This window comes from Plasmodium falciparum, assembly GCF_000002765.6.
Source record: "Plasmodium falciparum 3D7 genome assembly, chromosome: 9".
In the NCBI taxonomy this organism is placed as follows: domain Eukaryota; phylum Apicomplexa; class Aconoidasida; order Haemosporida; family Plasmodiidae; genus Plasmodium; species Plasmodium falciparum.
The window spans coordinates 1,422,899-1,443,282 of NC_004330.2; the positions used below are offsets into that span (position 1 = coordinate 1,422,899).

Consider the following 20,384-nt stretch of genomic DNA (forward strand, 5'->3'; position numbering starts at 1 on the left):
ACCAAAACAAATAAACGGGGGTGGGCAGTGAGGTTTATATTATAAATATATATATATATATAGATATAGATATAAAATTTTAAAAAAAATAAAAAAAAAGCAACTACATATATATATATATATATATATATTGTACGAACCTTTTTTTTTTTTTTAATTTTTCTTTATTATTTTTCGTTTTTTTTTTCTTTTTTTTTTTTTTTTTTCTTATTCTAATAATATTATATGAATGAAATATACATAATATCTTTTGTTTATAATATAAGAAAAAAAATTAAATAAAAACAAACACCAAAAAAAAAAAGAATACAAAATAAAAATAATAGTAAATATATATGTATGTATATTTTATATAACAAAACACTTTGTAAAAAAAAAAAAACATATATATATAATATGTAAAAGAACGTGCAAAAAAATAAAAAAATTTAAAAAAAGGAATACAAGAAAATTTTAATATTTTATAATATTGAAATATATATATATATATATAAGTACTATATATAAAATATATATTTATATAACATACATAAATATATGTAGAAAAAATAAAATAGGAAATTTACTAATTATATTTTATAAATAGTATATGCAAATTCATATATTTTTTTTACTTTTATTTTTATCTTATTTAATTTTTTTTAAGGATAAAATAAATGTACATATGTAAAATTATTATAGAATTCTATTTAAAAATACATGTAACAAAATATTATTATAATTGAAATATACAAATGTAAATTAGAATAAATAATATATGTAATATATATTATATATATAGATGTATATTATTATTATATTATAAGGTAATAAAAAAAAAAATATATATATATATTTTGTTGTCCTTTAATTTTTAATTATTTTTCTAAAATAAATACAAATACTATTCTATTAATTTCTTACAAAAAAAGAAATACGTTTTTTTTCTTTTCATATATAATATTGCTTAAATTTTGTTTGCTTCCAAAAGTCGTACAAAAAATATTAAATATAAATATATATATTTTTTTATTATTTTATTTTATAAAATATAAAATATAAAATACGTATTCTTTTTTTTTTTTTTTCCTTGTTAATTCATAATTTATATAATTCTAAAATGATAACAACATTTAAGAAAATACAAATTTTAACAAAAAAATGTATTATTTATTTTTTTTATTTTTTTTTAAATAAAGTTAATCAATATAAAAAAAACTATTGTTCTTTTGTTAAAAATATAAAGATATCAAAAAAACAACATTAGAATTTATATATAATAATAATAATAATAATAAAGTTGTTGGAAGATATATATATTAATATATAGATGTATTATTATTATATATATATATATATATAGAAAGAATAATTAAAATTTTTTTTTTTTTTTAACGGAAAAATAAACTATTATATAATATATATTATATATATATTAATATATTTTATTTGTCAAAATGAATACAATATTAATAACAATAATTATCATATAATTTATATATTATTATTATTTTTTATTTTTTTCCCTATTCTAAACAGATAAAAAAAAATATGTATGCTCTTTTTTTTTTTTTTTTTTTCCCTTCTTGTATTATTATTTCAAAAGGATTATATATATATATATATATATATATAGAAATAAAAATATATACAAAAAGTATTTTATTTTGGTTTATTATTTATTTTTTTTGGGCGTTTTTTTCCCCTTTTGTATACTTTATTTTGTATATGTTGTTTGTAAATTAATTAATTATATTTAGATTATAAAAAATAATAATACCATTATAATATATAATATACAGTATGTTATATTATATATATATATATATATATATATGTATATATATTTAATATTTATATATATAAACTATATTTCATAATAACCCTCTAAATATTATTATTTTATATAGATAATATAATATCCATAAATATATATATAATTATTATTTTTTACATATATTTTCTTTGTATGTTTTAATTTATACAATATTATATTTTTATATGTTTTTTTGATTTTTTAAAAGCAATTTATATTTACATGCATGTATTTTTTTCATAAATTATATATGTAAATTTTTGTTTCATTATTTAAATAAGTGGGAAAAGAGAATTATGTATAAAAAAAATATATTTTAATATATATTATATTTTGATACTTATTATATATATATATATATTTATAAAACAAAAAAGTATTTTATATTAATAATTTAAGTGAATTGTTTTTATATTTTATTATTCTATAAAATTATATATATAAATTAGGATTTTTTTTTTTTTTTTTTTTTCCACTTTAATATAAAATAAGAACGTTGTAAAAAGTATGTTTTAATAAATTAAAACTTGCATATATATATATATATATGATTTAAATTTCTCCATATTAGTAATGTTCTATTTTTGTTTTTATATTATGATGAATACTAAATAGGCTAACATATCTCATATGGTTGTATGTAATTTTAAAATTAAAAAAAATTTCATACGCTTATTAACATATTTATAAATAAATAAAGTAGGATAAAAAGAGGAAAACACAAAAATTAAAAGCACAAAAAAAGAATAAAATGAAATAAATGAATAATATATATATATATTAAAATTTATAAATATAATAAAAACATTATATGTATAATTAGATTAATACGAATTAGGATATTCAAAATAAAAAAAATAAAAAAAAAAGTTCATCTTTCCTTATGTGTTATATATATATATATATATATATATATATATATATATAGTTATATGTATGAAAATTTTTTTTTTAACTCCTACTTTTTGTTATTATTTTATTTTATTTTATTTTTTCCTACGAAATACACCAAAGAAAAAAAAAAAAAAAAAAAAAATGCATTAAAATAAAAAGGAATACTAATGAAAAAAATATAATATATGAATTTTAATGGGTTACTGATTATATTTTTAAGGAAAAAAAAGTGTATCATATTTTAATACACATATAAATGTTATATTATATTGTAAATTATAATTTTTTTTTCATTTTTATTATATACAAATAAAATATAAATTATCACATATGTTATATAAAGTTGTGATTTATTTATTATTTTGAAATACTTAATTTTTGTTTTCGTTTATTTTGGTTATTTATAAAAAATCACAAGATGGTAATTATATAATTTTGCTTTATATATATATATATATTTATATATATATATATATATTTATTTATTTATATGTGTGATCTAAAAAATTATTATTATAATGGGATGTTATACTTAAAGTAATATTCATGTAAGTAAAAAATAATATAAAAAATGAATAGAACTTAAAATAAAGTTATATTTTATGCTGACACATATGCAACACATAATTACCTTTTTAGTATGTATTTTCTTGAGACATATGATATATATTTTTATTCTATTAAATATTATATTTGAAGAAAGTCTAATTTAAATGTACTACTATCTGATTTGCTTTGATAATATATAAACAAAACAAAAAGAAAAAAATAATTATACGATTTCTTATAATTATATATATGTATTTAAAAAAAAAATAAAATAAAAAATAAAGCATCAATAGGAAAATAATTATATTAATGTTAATACTTATAAATTTGTATTCACTCATACAAAGATGTGATAAAACTAATTAAATATTATATAAAAAAAGTTGATTCAATATAATGACTGAACATTATAAAAAAAAAAAAAAGAAGCTTAAAATATAAATTTACAATGAAAAAAACATGCGAAAGAATAAAATAAAAAAAAATCCTTTGTCTATATATATTCTACATATAATATATATATATATATATATATATATATAAGTATAATTTTATTAATTATGAAATAACATGAAAAATCACTATATTAAAATAATATCTTATATTTTAATTTTACATAAAAATGCAATATGAATTCTTAAAATTCAGAAGTTATGATAACATGAACTAGCTTTTAATTAATAATATATTAATATATATAATGCACTCTATTTAGGGGGAAATATAAAAAAAAAAAAAAAAAAAAGAAAAAAAGAAAAACACCACTATATACAATATACATTACAAATAATTGAAAGAATAAAATAATAAAATAATAAAATAAATAAATATAAGATTAAACATATACATAAATGAAAATAAAAAAAAAAAAAACATAAATATAAATATAAATATACACACATATATATATATATACATATATATATATATATATATATATATATATATATATATATATATATATATATATAATTCTTAGAAAGGTTTTTTAACTGTTATGTTCTATTTATCAATATTAATATTTTTTAATTATTTATGAAAATAGGTAGAAAATGTCTAAAAAAATAATATATTAAGAAAAAGAAAAAGGGGAAATTTTTTTCTTTTCTGTTTTTTATTATGACCCTTCTAATATATATATATATATATATATATATAGACAGAGAGAGAGTGAGAAATATATTTGTATACAAATAGATCATTTACACAAATATCGCATTATTAATTCTCTACAATATTATGGATGATATACTTTTTATATATACGATAGAAATAAATTATGTGTCTTTACTTTTTAGCTTTTTTTTTTTATTTATTATTTCTCCGTTTCTATATATTTAAGCGTTCACTGCTGCACTTTTATGTTGTGACCCTTGTGCAACAGGTACTTTTTGATTTTCTACTTTTGACTTTTGTACATGGTTTTGTGATTTGTTATTTTGAAAAGAATTTTTAGGTACATTTGAATTTTGTCCATTATTATGAGATTTTTCATGGTGATGTTCCTAATGTTGTTGTTGATCATACTGTTCTGCGAATCCTGAATTTTTTGCATCATATGAATCATTCATATTTGTTAACCTTTGTTGTTTTTTAAGCTAAAAATATTTCAAAAAAAAAAAAAAAAAAAAAAAAAAAAAAAAATATATATATATATATATATAATATATTCAATAAAAATAAAAAGTGTTTACCTTATTCTTATTATGCATAAAAATTCCTGTACATAATAAAAGAAATATAACGTACAAAAATAATACTTGTGGTAAACACTCAAGGCCTTCACATGGTTTCAGTGGAGAAAAATTACTAGATCCTAAAGTATCCTTTAAAGATAACAAAGACTCTTTACCAGAACTAAAAATTTCAGCTAAATACATTTTCATAAATTTGTGTTATTAAAAAAATGGTTTAAAAATGTATAATGTATCTTAAAAGTAAGCTTATTTATTTATTTTATTATTATTATAATATATATATATATATATATATATTACAAATAATTATTATATTTTCACCCTTTATTAATATATACAATTATTGCATATAATGTTCAATGAAAAATTATTCTATATAGAGAAAAAATATAAAATAAAATAATTAAAAATATACATAATATATTTATATATATATATATATATATATATATATAGATATATTAATTTAAAAAGGTTTATATAATAATATATGTTGCTTTAAAAATATTAATTTATATATTATATATTTTTTCCTTTTTTTTTTTTTTTTTCTATTAGGAAATATGCTTGCATATAATTTTATTATATATTACTTTGATTATATAATAAAAAAATAATTTATTTTATTGTTTTCATATATAGAATAATTAATGGAAATTTTAATTATTGAAAAATAAAATACATAAATAATTAATTAAAAGAAATACAAATCAATTTTTTTTTTTTTTTTTTTTTTTCCTTTTTTTTAATATTTGAATTTTTCTAATTTTTTTATTTATTATTTTATTTAATTTTACATATTTTTTTTTAATTAATAATACTTTTATTTATTTATTATTATTATTTTTTTTTTTTCTGCCCATATGTGGGTAACATAAATATTATTATTATATAATATAACGAAATGTATGTTTTGTATTTTTATAAAATAATATTTATTTATTATTTTTTTTTTTTTTTGTATATAAATACATCTATCTATTTATAGAATATTCATATAAAAATAATACAATGTTTAAAATGAGAAAAAAAAAGAAATGTATTTTTATTATAATAATAATAATAATAAAAAAAAAGTATCCTCCTCTTATATATTTATTATTATTATTATTTTTTTTATATATATACTGTTTAACCATAAATTTCTGGTTATATATTTATATTATTATAGTAACTGAATATATCTATTATATATGTCGTTATAAGGATCGTTCATAGGGGTAGAAGGTGCAATAAAAAAGAAGAAAATATATATTATATATATATATATATATATATATATATATGAAAGAATATTTTAATAAAAAAAATACTTACATGTATTTTTTTACATATAGAATACAATTAAAAGAAAAGAAGAAATATATATGCCATTATTTTTATATTTCTTTTTTTATTGAATGCTTTAATATCATATAATACGAGAAGAAAATAGGAAAAAATCAATATTACTCAATTATATATTATATATATATATATATATATATACAAAATTTAGGATAAAGGCTAAAATTAATTTCCTAATTTTATATATTTATATGTTTTCATTAAAATATACTTATAAAATAATAATATTTATAAATATATAAATATTATACTTAATAATATATATATTTATATATATGTATATTTTTTTTTTTTTTTTTTTTTTTTTTTTTTTTTTTTGGTGGGAATAGCACAATGAAATAAAAACAATAAAAAATTATAATTATAAAATATTATCATTTATTATAATAAATATTTGGAGCAATAATATTTTATGTGTTCAAAATTTAGGTAAAAATGATATTATTTTATTTTAATTATTTTTTTTTTTTTTTACTATTTAAACAAATAAAAAATAAAAATACAGGGAAATTTTTGATTTTCTTAATATTTAGAATATAAAAATAAATTTGATATGATAGATTAGTTTTTTTTATAATTTTACCTTATATATATATAATTATAATATAATTTAATTATGAATATATATAACTATTGTTTTTTTTTTCTTTCTTTTTTTTTTTTTTTTTTTTTTTATGTATGAATGTGATATATTAAAGTGAAGTTCTTCTAAAATATAAAAATATTTTATTTAAAAATCTAAATATATTAAATGAAAAAATAAAAATATAAAAATATAAAAACTAAATGAATTTATTTACTTATTTTTTATTTTTATGAATTATTCTTCTTACATATATGTTACTATTTATTTCGAACGGTTTCTATGTGTTTTTCCTTTTTGAAATAAAAATGAAAATAAAAAATTATATGATTATGTATAAATAAATAAATAAATATATATATATATATATATATATATATATATATATATATATATATATTTATAAAATTAATAGTACATATATTTATATATATATATCAAATTGTCTATAAATTTTCTAAATAATATTATTTTATACAGGGATACAATTTTTTTTTTTTTTTTTTCATTGAAGGAAAAATTCGTTTTAATATTAGATAACAAAAAATACGAACATTTATGAATTGATAGAAATATAAGTAATATACAAAATTTATAATATAATAATAATGATGATGAAAAATAAAATTATTTATAATATTATTATATTAATTATAAGACACACATATAGTAATAGAAAATGAAAATTATTTATGAATAATAATAATAATATATATATATATATATATATATATATATGTATATATGTGTATGTGCTTGTTATATATTATATGTCCATATATGTATATCCCATGGGACATATTATATAATATCACATTTTTTTTTTATTTTTAAATAGAATGATTAATCTATTGGAATTAAGGTGGGATTTTTTTTCCAAGTTTCTGAAAGATGGAATAAATTTTTAAATATGAAATAAGACATATCAGCAATATCATCTCGAGTAAGATCTAAATTTTTTTTCTTACCTTCATTTTCAATAGATGTCATAACTTCTTTTAATCTTGGTATTATTTCATTTCCCATTCTAAAATTCTTTGCCATTTGTTTTTCTGATCTAATATTAATTTCATCAATTATTTCTTTTGTTTCTTTTGCTCTTCTTCTTGATTCTTCTTGAGGAAATTCAAGAGCTTGATTTCTTTGGTTTTTTCTGTAATTATAGTAAGCAAAACCAACTATTAGATTAGTTAGAAGAGATAATCCTACAATTGATGCAGATATAAGAAGTTTTTTCTTGTTTTCCTTATCCTTCATTTTTTTTTCAAACTTAGTAAATCGGTCCTTAATCCTGGAAAGGAATCCATTCTTTGTGTAACATGGTGAGAAAACATTGATGCACAATAGAAATACCAAAAGGGTTAATACTTTTAAAATCCTCATTTTGATAGAAGTGTTCTAGGAATTCAACTGTAATATTAATATATATATATATTCAGAAGATTTAATAGGAAAATATATTATTACATACATACATACATATATATATATATATATATATATATATATACATGTATCTATCATTTTTATATATTTAATCATATATTATTATATATTTATATAATTTTTATTTTTTCTTTAATGGTGTATTTTACTGAAAGGGATAATAATATAATCCTGCTACAATTCGATAAGAATACATTTTTTTTTTTTTTTTTTTTTTTTTTTTTTAAATAAATAAAGGAATACTCTTCCCAAAAAGATTTTTTAATATTAAAAAATGTAAATAATTTTTTTTTTGATGATTTGTTATATATATATTTATTTCGATTTTGATATATATATATATATATATATTAAACTTATTTAATATTTTTATTTATTTTTTTAATTTTTATAGTTTTTATGGATTTTATAATTTATATTTATAACAATATAATAGGATATTATTATATATTTATATTTAAATGTGTGGGTTTAAGATAAAAAATATAAGAAAAAGGGTAAAATGATAATTGAGAAAGAGTTTTTTTTTTAAATATTATATAAAATTAAAAAGATAAAATATATATTTTTTTTTTATATTATATGAATGTTAATATTTATATATTAATAATAAATTTTTTTTTTTTTTTTCTTTTTTTTTGTATCCTTTTTGACATGCAACCATTCGGGTACAGAAATAAATATATACTTTTTTTTTTTTTTTTTTTTTTTTTTTTGGAGATTTTATGAAGATAGTATTCGAGGAGGATTCAATTCGTAATAAAACAAAAATGAAGAAAATGAAATTGTAGAAATGTTTTATAGGAGAATACATTGTATTCTTATATTGAAGTAGGGAGTATATAAAATTAGATACATTTAAAAATATTATATATATATATATATATATATATATATGTATAATATTTTATTTGATGTTTTTTTTTTTTTTTTTTTATTGGAACAATTATATAAAATCCTTATTAAATTTTGAGCATTTTTATTTAAAATAAAAATTCTATAAGTGTACAACCCTGATTATAAATTTAAATAGGAGTACACAGCTTTATATTTTGTGGTATATAAAATATATATATATATATATATATATATGTATATATTAATTTATTTATTATTTTTTTTGTAAGAGGACATCTTTTGTTAGGGCTCTCTTATTTTACATATAGCCCTTTATTATCATCGGGTATAATAGCATCATAATTTTTTTTTTCTATCTATATATGTATTATTATATATATGTATATATGTTTGTTTTGTTTATAATTTTCTTCATATATATATATATATATATATATTTATTTTTAATATAGATATAATATAAAACATTTTAAGATGTAAAAAGAAAAATAATTTTTATACATCTTTTATAATTATATTAAAAGTCTTGAACATTTCCAAGGTATATGGAAATGAAAAAATAAAAGGACAAAAATTGAAAATAAAAAAATATTAATAATATATATATATATATATATATGGACACCTTCACGTTGGTATTTCTTCTTTTTTTTTTTTAATATGACCAATAATATTTTGTAGTTGCATATTGTATGTTATATTAGTATTATATAAAATTGTAAACTTTTGATTTTAATTATTCATTTGAGTAATTCTACCAAACACATATAAAATTATATATTTATGGAAATGAAATGTAAAATGATATGTATTTCTGAATATGGTATTTTTAGTTTTTATGGAAAAAAGAAAAAAATATATAGAAAAAAAAATGAAGAATATGAAAAAACAAGGACACATATATATATATATATATTATATATATATTCATGCACATAAATATATAGAAAAATGAGTTGTTTTTTTCTAGAAAAAACGCCATTGTTTTGTAGTTTCTGTTCAAAATATGAACACACACATATATATATATATATATATATATATATATATATATTTATAAATTATTATTTAATTATATTTGAAATATATAAATATATAATTTATCCTTTAATTATACTTTATATATATAATTTTTGTTGATTAATTGTAAATTCTTATAACTTCATCACTATATCAATATTCAAAAAAATAAATAAATATATAATATATATATATATATATATATCATTTTATTTTTTATTTTTTATTTTTTGGTATAAAATATTTAATTAGGTATCTCATCTTGGTCTTCCCATGATTCCTTAGTATATTCTAAGAAAAATCTGAAATCCTTCCTGGTCCAAGTTATCCATATATTTACAATATATTCTTTATCAACTAATGTAAGACTAGGATCATTTATATCCGATAATATATGCCCATAAACTCTTCTTAAATATTTTACCCATTCACGATTCCACATATCCTTAGTCCAATTTTGATCCATATATTTTGTAAGTTCTTTATATTCTTCTTCCATATCGCTTATGGCATTTTTCCAATATTCCGATGCCCTTTTACATAAATCGTTCAATTCATAAATATATTCTGGTTCTTGTTGTTCTCCTAATTGTTGTTCTTCTGGAATATTTTTAAGATTAATAACGACAGAAAATTCATTTCTCCAATCATTCTCGTCATGTTGTTCAGATAAAATTCTCTCATTTCTTATGATAAGCATATCATAGGATAAAAAATTTTTTTGTATGGAAGAAAAGCTGTCAAGTTGCCTACACACCAGAAGAAATGAAAATATATAAAAAAGATATTAATAGAATATGTATATAAATAAATAAATATATATATATATATATATATTTCTATATATTTTTTGGGGAAGGGGATATAAAAAAAAAAAAAAAAATGATAAGTCTTCATAATATGTGTCATATTAAAATCCTACATTTAATATTTCCATGTAAATATACCTGGTATCGTTGGAATAACTCAATTTCCATATTAAAAGAGACACAACTAATATTTTTAAAATAACAGTTAACATATTTTTACTATTGTATTGTAGATTTGATAAAAAGACTGGAAAAGCGGAAATTTTATTTTTTGTATATTTAAGTGATGTATTATTTTTAAAAGTAGTATCACTTTTTAATATATTAAATATATTAATAGGGTAAATTAAAATTTTATTATAATAAATAAATATATATATAAACAAATACAATAACAAAATAAAATAAAAAATATACATTAGGTATATATGTATATATATATATATTTATATATTTATATATATATATTTATAATTAATTACTTTTTTTTTTTTTATGGTAGAAAATGAAAATACAACAAAAATGCTATATATTCTTAATTATAAATCTTGGAAATATATATATATATATATATATATAGAATTTGTAAAAAAGGAACAACAAATCTTATTATATAATTATTTTTTTTTTTTCATTTAGAGAAATATACACAAAGAAAAAAAATATATATGTAAAATTAATATATATATATATATATATATATATATATATATATATATATATTATATAAAATATTAATTAAATTAATATAATCTTTTCACAAATTTATGGAAAAATTATTCCACACATCTAAAACAAATAGAAATAACAAAAACAAATAAGTAAAATATATTGATATAGTTAATATTATATTATGTGAATAATAAAAAAGAAAAAAAAATGAAAGTATAAATTAATAAATATATATATATATATATATATATATGTGTGCCTATTATTATTTTATATAAATTTATTTTTCTATTATATAATCATCATGAATTTATGTTCCATATAAAAATATAATAATATAATTATTTAAATATTATGTATAAGAAAATTGAACTTATAATTTTTTTTTGCATAATATTATATAATAATATAGATTTTAGAAATACAAATGAATTATCTCTTATTTTATTTAATATATATTTTTTTCTTTTTTTTGTTAATATGCTTAATTTTAATTTATTCCATTGTTTTAGCAACGATATAATAAAAAAAAAAATAAAATTAAAATAAACTATTTTTTTTTTATATATTATGAAAACGTTGTGTAAATTTTTTTCCTTTATTTTTTTTTAATATTTTTGTATATATATATATATATATATATTTTCCTCAGAGTAATATATATTATCCGCAAATAATTCAAAATTTTATGCACAGTAAGAATATATATATATATTTAATTTCACATATATATAAGCCGGAAAAAGAATTATTATATCTACAATTAATATTATTATGATTTTCTTCTATATATTAATAAAATTATTATATACATGCAAAATTAATATATTGAGGAATTTGAGCCATGTTAAAGAAATATATATATATATATTCCTAGATTATAAGCAGTTTAAAAGCTTAAGAGAATATGGAATTAATAGTAATGATATAATATATATATTATATATAAATATATATGTATATATAATATTTTATTATATATATGCGGGAATTCTGTGGAAAAGAAATCTTTCTTTAAAATAATATAAATATGAATATATATATATATATATATATATATATTTATTTATATTAACATTTATTTATTTAAATTAAAATATACAGTTATTTATAAATATATTTTCAAATATTTTAATAAAATATATCGTTACTAAGAGATAAATTTATTTTTACAATGAGATAATTTATTCTACATTTTTAATATTTCAACTATATATTTTATTTGTTTTGTTCTATATATATATATATATATATATATATATATTTATAATACGTATGTATTTTATATTGTTTATTTTTTTTCATTTTAAGATTTTATTAAAGTTTTAAATATCGAAATGACAAAATTTTATTTATGCATATTTAAAATGAAATAAATAACGACATTTAAAATAAATATATCAAATATTAAAAAGGGAAGAAAAAAAATATATGAATATTTTAATTATGTAAACAACGAAATTGAGCAGATAAAATGAATATACGTTCATATGTATATATATATATATATATATATATATATATATATATATATATATATATGTATATAAATATATTGTTACGTATGACATTACCATTAAATAATATGTAGCTTTATATATATTTTACAATATATGAAGCAAGTTCTATAAAATTTCATAACATGAATATATATTAAAATTGGGAAAAAATTCTATGTATTTGAATTATATCATATAAATGTGTAACTTTTTGTTCTTCCTATTTAATTAATATTAAAAATAAAATATAGATTGTGAAATATGATAACATATGAGAACGCATAAATAAAATAAATAATACAAATTTCAAAAAAAAGAAAACAAAAACAAAAGTAAACTATACAAAATTTATATTTTTTAATAATATTTCAAAATTTTCATAATTTTTAACAATTTATAAGACGGTCACATTTTTTTTTTTTTTTTTTTGGAATATATTAAAGGGATGTTTCTTTTATATATTATATATATATAATATGTGTTTTTATAACTATATTTTTTTCATTTTTTTTTTATTTTATTTTATTTTTTTTTTGTAAGAGTAATTTCTTTAATCATGACAATTGAATATTTATATGAAGAAATTTATTTATTTATATTTTTATTTATTTAATTTTTTTTATGAAGAACTTGTACTTGGTTTAGCCGTATCTTCATCATCTTCTTCATCTTCGTCATCTTCAAGAATATCCCCAAGAACATCGTATGTGGCATCAAAATCTAGAGAGGGTACACTAGGATCAGGTATATCAACACCTGGGAATTCTTTTAGATTCCAATATTTCCATGTTAATATTTGATAAATTTTCCATTCAATATCTTTTTCTAGCTTAGTTTGTTTTATTAGATCCCATTTTTCTTCTTCTTCTGGTGTTAAGTTTTCATTTGGATTTTCTTTTCTTGCTTCTCTTAATTCATTTAATAGTGCTTCGAACATATTATTACTTTCGTTAAATAAAGTAATACGGAATTCTCCTAATAGTTCTACCATAGCAGACCAACTTTTAAATTTAGCATCATAATCATCTAATGATGTTAATCCTTGTACTAAAACCTGACAGCTTTGTACAGTTATATTTACCCAATTAGAATGTTCAAACATATTTAAGTGTTGCCATTCTTCAAATAATTTTTTTTCATATTCAGTTTTTGGTTGGTTTTTAAATTCTTTTGATACTGTACCTTCTGCGGATGGTATAGGGAAGTTAAAAATTTTATTACGTACTTTGTTTGATTGGGTTTCTTCTAAATTTAATGATGGTGCCGTTAGTCCTTGTTCATCTGATTCTTGTGAAGATGTTGCTTGTGAAGTTGTTGCTTGTGAAGTTGTTGCTTGTGAAGTTGTTGCTTGTGAAGTTGTTGCTTGTGAAGTTGTTGCTTGTGAAGTTGTTGCTTCTATATGTGATGACTCTGCATTTGTTTTTTTTAAATCCTGTTCTTCTACAACTGGTTCAGATAATTGCCTGAAACTGCTCCCTTCGTATGAGGTGGTATATTTATAGTTGAACGTATTAAGATATAAGCTATAGAAAGAGAAATTAAATAAATATATAAATATAAATATATAAATATATATATATATATTTTTTCAGGTATATGAGACATAAAACTCAAAGAATATTTTATTTCTTTTTTTTTTTTCCACTAATATAAATCATTCATTTAAAATTTATTGGAGAAATTAAAAAGAATGTTCGTACATAATTATTTTGAAATATATATATTTATATATATGTATTTATATTTATATTTACATATAATATTTATATATTTATATATTTATTATTATTATTATTATTATTTTTTTTTTTTTTTATTTTTTTTTTTTTTTTATTACCAAAGGAAAAAAAGAATGTATATAAATTGTTTCGTTTCAACTTTTGACAACATCTTATTATATTTACGGGTTTGCATTTTTTTATATGGATTTTTTTTTAATATTTCTTTTAATTTTTAATTAGGAAAAAAAAAAAAAGAATACAAAAATAAAAAAGAAAAGGAAAACAAAATGTGGGCCCACTTTGTATTAAATAATAATATTTGTTTTATTGTATTTCTCTTTGAAGAAAAAAAATACAAAAATAAAATATATAAAACATATCATATATTATATATAAATTATTGTTGCATAAATCTGAAAAATATTTTAATGGTTTTAAAAAAAAAAAAATAAAAATAAACAGAAGAAAAACAAAGAGTAAAATTAAATTTAAACGTTATAAAAATGAAAAAATAAGAAGAAAACAAACCAATTTTGTTCTCGTTTGTATTAAAATTATTTTGAGATATTATTATTAATAATTAGAAATAGAATTTTATTCTCTACCTTTTTTTTTTTTTTTTGTTATTATTTTAATTAAAAAAGAAAAAAAAAAAAAAAATTTGTTGTTGTTTATATAAAATTATTAAAAATACTAATATATTATATATATATTATAATAATATATAAATAAATAAATAAATACACAAATTTGGTATTAATTATTATGTTGTATTATTTATATGTAAATATAATATATATATTATTATATATAAAAACTAAATATGTTATGAAATATATTATGAAATGTATTATGAAATATATTATGAAATATATTATGAAATATATATTATGAGTATTTTTTCTTCATGCTGATTTGTATTATATATATATATATATATATATATATTATGTTAATTAAAAATATGTAGAAACGATTTTTTTTTTTATTTTATATATATAAATCCTTGAAAATTTATATTTATAAGAAAATTTAATAATATATATATATATAATATAATAATAAAACAAAAAATAAAAATAAAATAAGAACATAATGAGAATAATCTATTAATAATAAAAATAAATGAATTAAGAATACTTATTCTACATATTTCTTTTTGTATTTTATTTACTATAAAAAAAATATATTAAATGATACATTTTGGAAATAATATGTACATATACATAATATATATAATGTATATATAAATTATAATTTTTTTTTTTTTTTTTTTTTTTTTCTAATTGATTTCAAAAAAAAAAATAAAATGATAAAATAAAATAAAAAAATAAAATAAAAAAATAAAACGGATGGTATTTTTTTATTATGTATCAAAACTATTTTTATTTTATACAAAAAGAAATAAAGATTCGTATGCGTAAGATATTATATTTTATATAAATCCCCCCCCCAAAAAAAAAAAATAATAACATAAAATAAGTAAATAAAATAATATAGTTCTCAAATTTGTATTTTATTTTATATAACCGATATGTAAATATTTTCATCTTGAACTGTACTCCTGAACAAAAATATTTCCTTCGAAAGTTTAAAGTTTAAATAAAAAGAGTTTTAAAAATATATAAATATAAATTATATAAATATATATATATATATATATATATATATATATATATATTATATATATATATAGTTTTTTTAATTTCAAAATTGTAAAGGGAATTAGGGTTTTTATTATAATAAATGTTTAAAAAAAAAATTTTTTAATTTCTCATTATTAATATGATATTTAATTATATATAGATATATTATTTTTGATGTCCCAAAAATTGAATGAAATGGGATATCCCCAAAATGTATGAAAAGTATATAATATTTTTATAAGTAATATAAATATTATATATATTAATTTTCCATTTTCTCAAAAATTTAAAATAAAAAAAAAAAAAATATAACAATATGCATATTATGTTAATTAATGAATACATAAATATTTACATATAGAGATATATTATATGTTTCTTTTATTTTTATATGATTATTTATTATTTATTATTTATCATTTATTATTTTTTTAATAACTGTACTTTTTTGTCAAATGGAAAGAAAATTATATGTACAGAGGTTAAGGGAAAAAAAAAAAATTATATTAAAAAAATGAATATATTTAAAAAAAATAATGTCCTTTTTCTCTGTTGGTTTTATTTTAGTTTTTAAAAATATAAATTAATAAAAAGGACGAAAAAGAAAGAAAAATATATTTTATGAATGTAAATTTTATAAATATATATATATATATATACATGTATGTATATTTTTGTTATATCTTTTTCAAAAAATGAAGAGGAATATATTATAATATATATATATTATATTTTTATTTAAAATATATTGTATTCCTGGAAAAAGCTCTTTTTTTTTTTTTATTTATTTATTTTTTTGTCCTTTTTTTTTGTTAATATATATGTTAATTTATTTGTTATTTAAATTTTTCTTATTTTATTTTATGTTATTTTTATAGACTTTAATAAAAACAATTCGAGAGAATATATATTATAGAAAAATAAAATTATTAAAATAAATTTATAATTTTCCTACTTTTTACGAACTACATATATATATATATATATATATATATATATATAGTCTATATAAAAAATGGAATGTAAATATTTATAAAATAAAAAAATAATAAATATAAATTAAAATTTAAATAACAATTTGTATTAAATACAAAATATATTTATATGTAGGAAAGATAATTATTCTTGTTTTTATTATTAAAAAAAATTTTTTTTTTTTTTTTTTTTGGAGAATAAAATAAAATTTAAATATATATATATATATATATATATATATATATATATATATATTTTTTTTTTTTTTTTTAATTATAAAAATTTTGATGAGGTTCTTTAATATTATATAAAATATAATTTCCTTAATTCAAAATTTTTGAAAATTTTTCTTTTGTTTTTCTTACAAACAATAATGGGAAATTTTTTTATAATATCATATAATAAACATTGTATAGGACAAATAATTCATATGTTATATTTCATATGGTAAAATAAAAAAATAAAAAATAAAAAAAAAACTTTGTAATATAGTTTTTAATATATTTTAAGAGGAAATAAAAAATGTATCAATATATATATATTTCTTTTATTACTTTTTAGAATTATTTTATATATAATCATTTGTGACATATGTGACAATGCCCTTTTTTTTTATATATTATCTAAAATTTTATTTATTTATTTATTTATTTATTTATTATTATTTTTTTTTTTTATAGTTTAATTTTTATTTTATATAATAGAAACACATGCTTGCGAAGAATTGCAAAATGTGGTAGAAACTTGTCCGAGTTAAATTTAGACCTGAGAACAGATTATGACGAACGTGAGATTAATATAAATAAAAACATTCCATCTTACCCCGTTAAATTTAGTAAGTTGGAATATAAATTAAGAAACGAATGGGATGAATTAGAGATAGATGAACATGATGATTATATGGATGTCACTGTTGAATGTTTTGAAAAATTATTAGAAAATGACAAAAATTTAGAAAATTACCAAGAGAATTATGAAATAAGAGCCTTAGTTGCTTATATGTTACATGAGCTTCGTAGAGGATATATAAATGAGCAAAAAATGAAATTTAAGAATTTTTTACATAAATTAAAAGAAAAAAGAATTAATGAACCTATAGACACCTTGAATAATGATGAACAAGATGAATGGAATAAAATAAAGAATGGAAAAATTAAAAGTGATGAAGAATGGAAAAGTTACCAATTACAAACATGGGAATATTTAATTAAAATGGAATATTATAAAAATAAATACAGTCAGAATGTGTAATATGATTATTATTATATAAATTATAAAGTCTAATAAATAATAAGAATATATATATATATATATATATATATATATATATATATATATTTAGATATATGTTTATATTTATTTCCATATAATAAAGAAGAAAATATAATATTTTTCCTGGAAATGGAATTTTCATATGTAATAGTTTTATTTTATTTTATATTTTATTTTTTATTTTTTTTTGGTTAATTTATTATATTATATTATATTATATTATATTATATGTCTATTTTAGATTTTATAAATATTTATTTATTTATTTATAATATATATATTTCACAAATTTTGGAAATATAAGGGAAATAAAAATATATTTAAAACTTAATAAAATATAGTTTTAAAATAACACATTTATTTGTAAAATAAACATTGTATTCTTATTTTTTTTTTTTTTTTTTTTTATTAAAAAGCAAAAAAAATATATTATTTTTTTATGTAAATATACAAAAATTTTATATAAAAAAAATAGCTGTTAAGAGATTATTTTGTTGTGTATAATATATAAATAATAAATAACAATACGAATGTTGGAAAATTATTATATAATAATATGACGACATATGACCAAAGTAAATATGATTTGTTTTCCATTTGAATTATTCATTTTATAAGAATAATTTAAATGGTTGTTATATATTTTGAGATTATAAACATATGATAATATAGGATAATGTTAAAACTCCGATATTTTTATTAATAAAGAAAAAAAAAAAAAAAGAAAAAAAAAGGTCTTCCTAATAAATTTAACAATGTTGTAAATAATGTATTCACATGGTGAAATATATCTCATTTTATTTCTCTTACCAGTTGTTTTGTTTTTTTATGTACTATTGTTGTTTTGATTAAACCTTTTCACAATTTTAATTCTAAATAAATACATGATAGGTTTAATATTGTAATGTTGTTATTATGTAATACTTATGTTTGTATTTTAAGTTGTGAATATAAGGTTGTAAGAATAATTACATCTATATATAAATATAAATATAAATAAATATAAATAAATATATTAATCGAAATATTTATAATAATAAGTTAGTGCCTAATAAAATATATACAAACTATCATAATAATAAATGGAAAAAAATTTATCTTTAGCATATGAAAATTTATGTGTATGATTTTGTTCAAAGGGAAATATTCCTGTTAAACTTTCTACAGCTATAATTATATTCATTTTATTGTTATTACTTTCTATAGTAGAATTAATAATTGATGAAAAATGAGTATGTATATGAATAAAAGTATAACTTATATATGCTTATAAAATAATTATGTTGAAATGTTTTGATATAACACTATATATATATATATATATATATATATATTTATCTCTACATATATATTAATTTATATTTTAGAAAACTTGGTAAAATGAAATATTAAAATAAAAAAATACAATAAAATTTATTAAATATATTGGAACATAAATTTTGGATTGATCCTTTTATGAATAAATATCAAGGTCTAACAGAAATAAAAAAAAAAAAAAAAAAAAAAAAAAAAAAAAAATTTAAATTGGTAATAAAATATTTAGGATAGAATCATAATATTTTTATTTTTTTTTTTTTTTTTGAAATGAAAAATATTATATT

The 20,384-nt window shown here is 15.3% G+C and overlaps 5 protein-coding genes across 5 annotated transcripts; 1 reads left to right on the forward strand and 4 right to left on the reverse strand.

The window, feature by feature from the left end:
• Positions 1-4,743: 4,743 nt before the first annotated feature.
• PF3D7_0936000 (ring-exported protein 2) lies at positions 4,744-5,124 on the reverse strand (the record flags this gene model as incomplete). Its single annotated transcript, XM_002808943.1, has 2 exons — positions 4,744-4,836; positions 4,933-5,124. The coding sequence occupies 2 exons, from the start codon at positions 5,122-5,124 to the stop codon at positions 4,744-4,746; spliced, it is 285 nt and encodes a 94-aa protein (XP_002808989.1).
• Positions 5,125-7,708: 2,584 nt separating this feature from the next.
• On the reverse strand, positions 7,709-8,248 carry PF3D7_0936100 (early transcribed membrane protein; the record flags this gene model as incomplete). The annotated part of the gene is made up of 1 exon (XM_001352189.1): positions 7,709-8,248. The coding sequence occupies one exon, from the start codon at positions 8,246-8,248 to the stop codon at positions 7,709-7,711; it is 540 nt and encodes a 179-aa protein (XP_001352225.1).
• A 2,185-nt stretch (positions 8,249-10,433) lies between these two features.
• PF3D7_0936200 (Plasmodium exported protein (hyp11), unknown function) lies at positions 10,434-11,210 on the reverse strand (the record flags this gene model as incomplete). The annotated part of the gene is made up of 2 exons (XM_001352190.1): positions 10,434-10,938; positions 11,137-11,210. The coding sequence occupies 2 exons, from the start codon at positions 11,208-11,210 to the stop codon at positions 10,434-10,436; spliced, it is 579 nt and encodes a 192-aa protein (XP_001352226.1).
• Positions 11,211-13,788: 2,578 nt separating this feature from the next.
• PF3D7_0936300 (ring-exported protein 3) lies at positions 13,789-15,083 on the reverse strand (the record flags this gene model as incomplete). Its single annotated transcript, XM_001352191.1, has 2 exons — positions 13,789-14,692; positions 15,007-15,083. The coding sequence occupies 2 exons, from the start codon at positions 15,081-15,083 to the stop codon at positions 13,789-13,791; spliced, it is 981 nt and encodes a 326-aa protein (XP_001352227.1).
• A 2,801-nt stretch (positions 15,084-17,884) lies between these two features.
• On the forward strand, positions 17,885-18,762 carry PF3D7_0936400 (ring-exported protein 4; the record flags this gene model as incomplete). Its single annotated transcript, XM_001352192.1, has 2 exons — positions 17,885-17,958; positions 18,192-18,762. The coding sequence occupies 2 exons, from the start codon at positions 17,885-17,887 to the stop codon at positions 18,760-18,762; spliced, it is 645 nt and encodes a 214-aa protein (XP_001352228.1).
• Between the last annotated feature and the right edge of the window lie 1,622 nt (positions 18,763-20,384).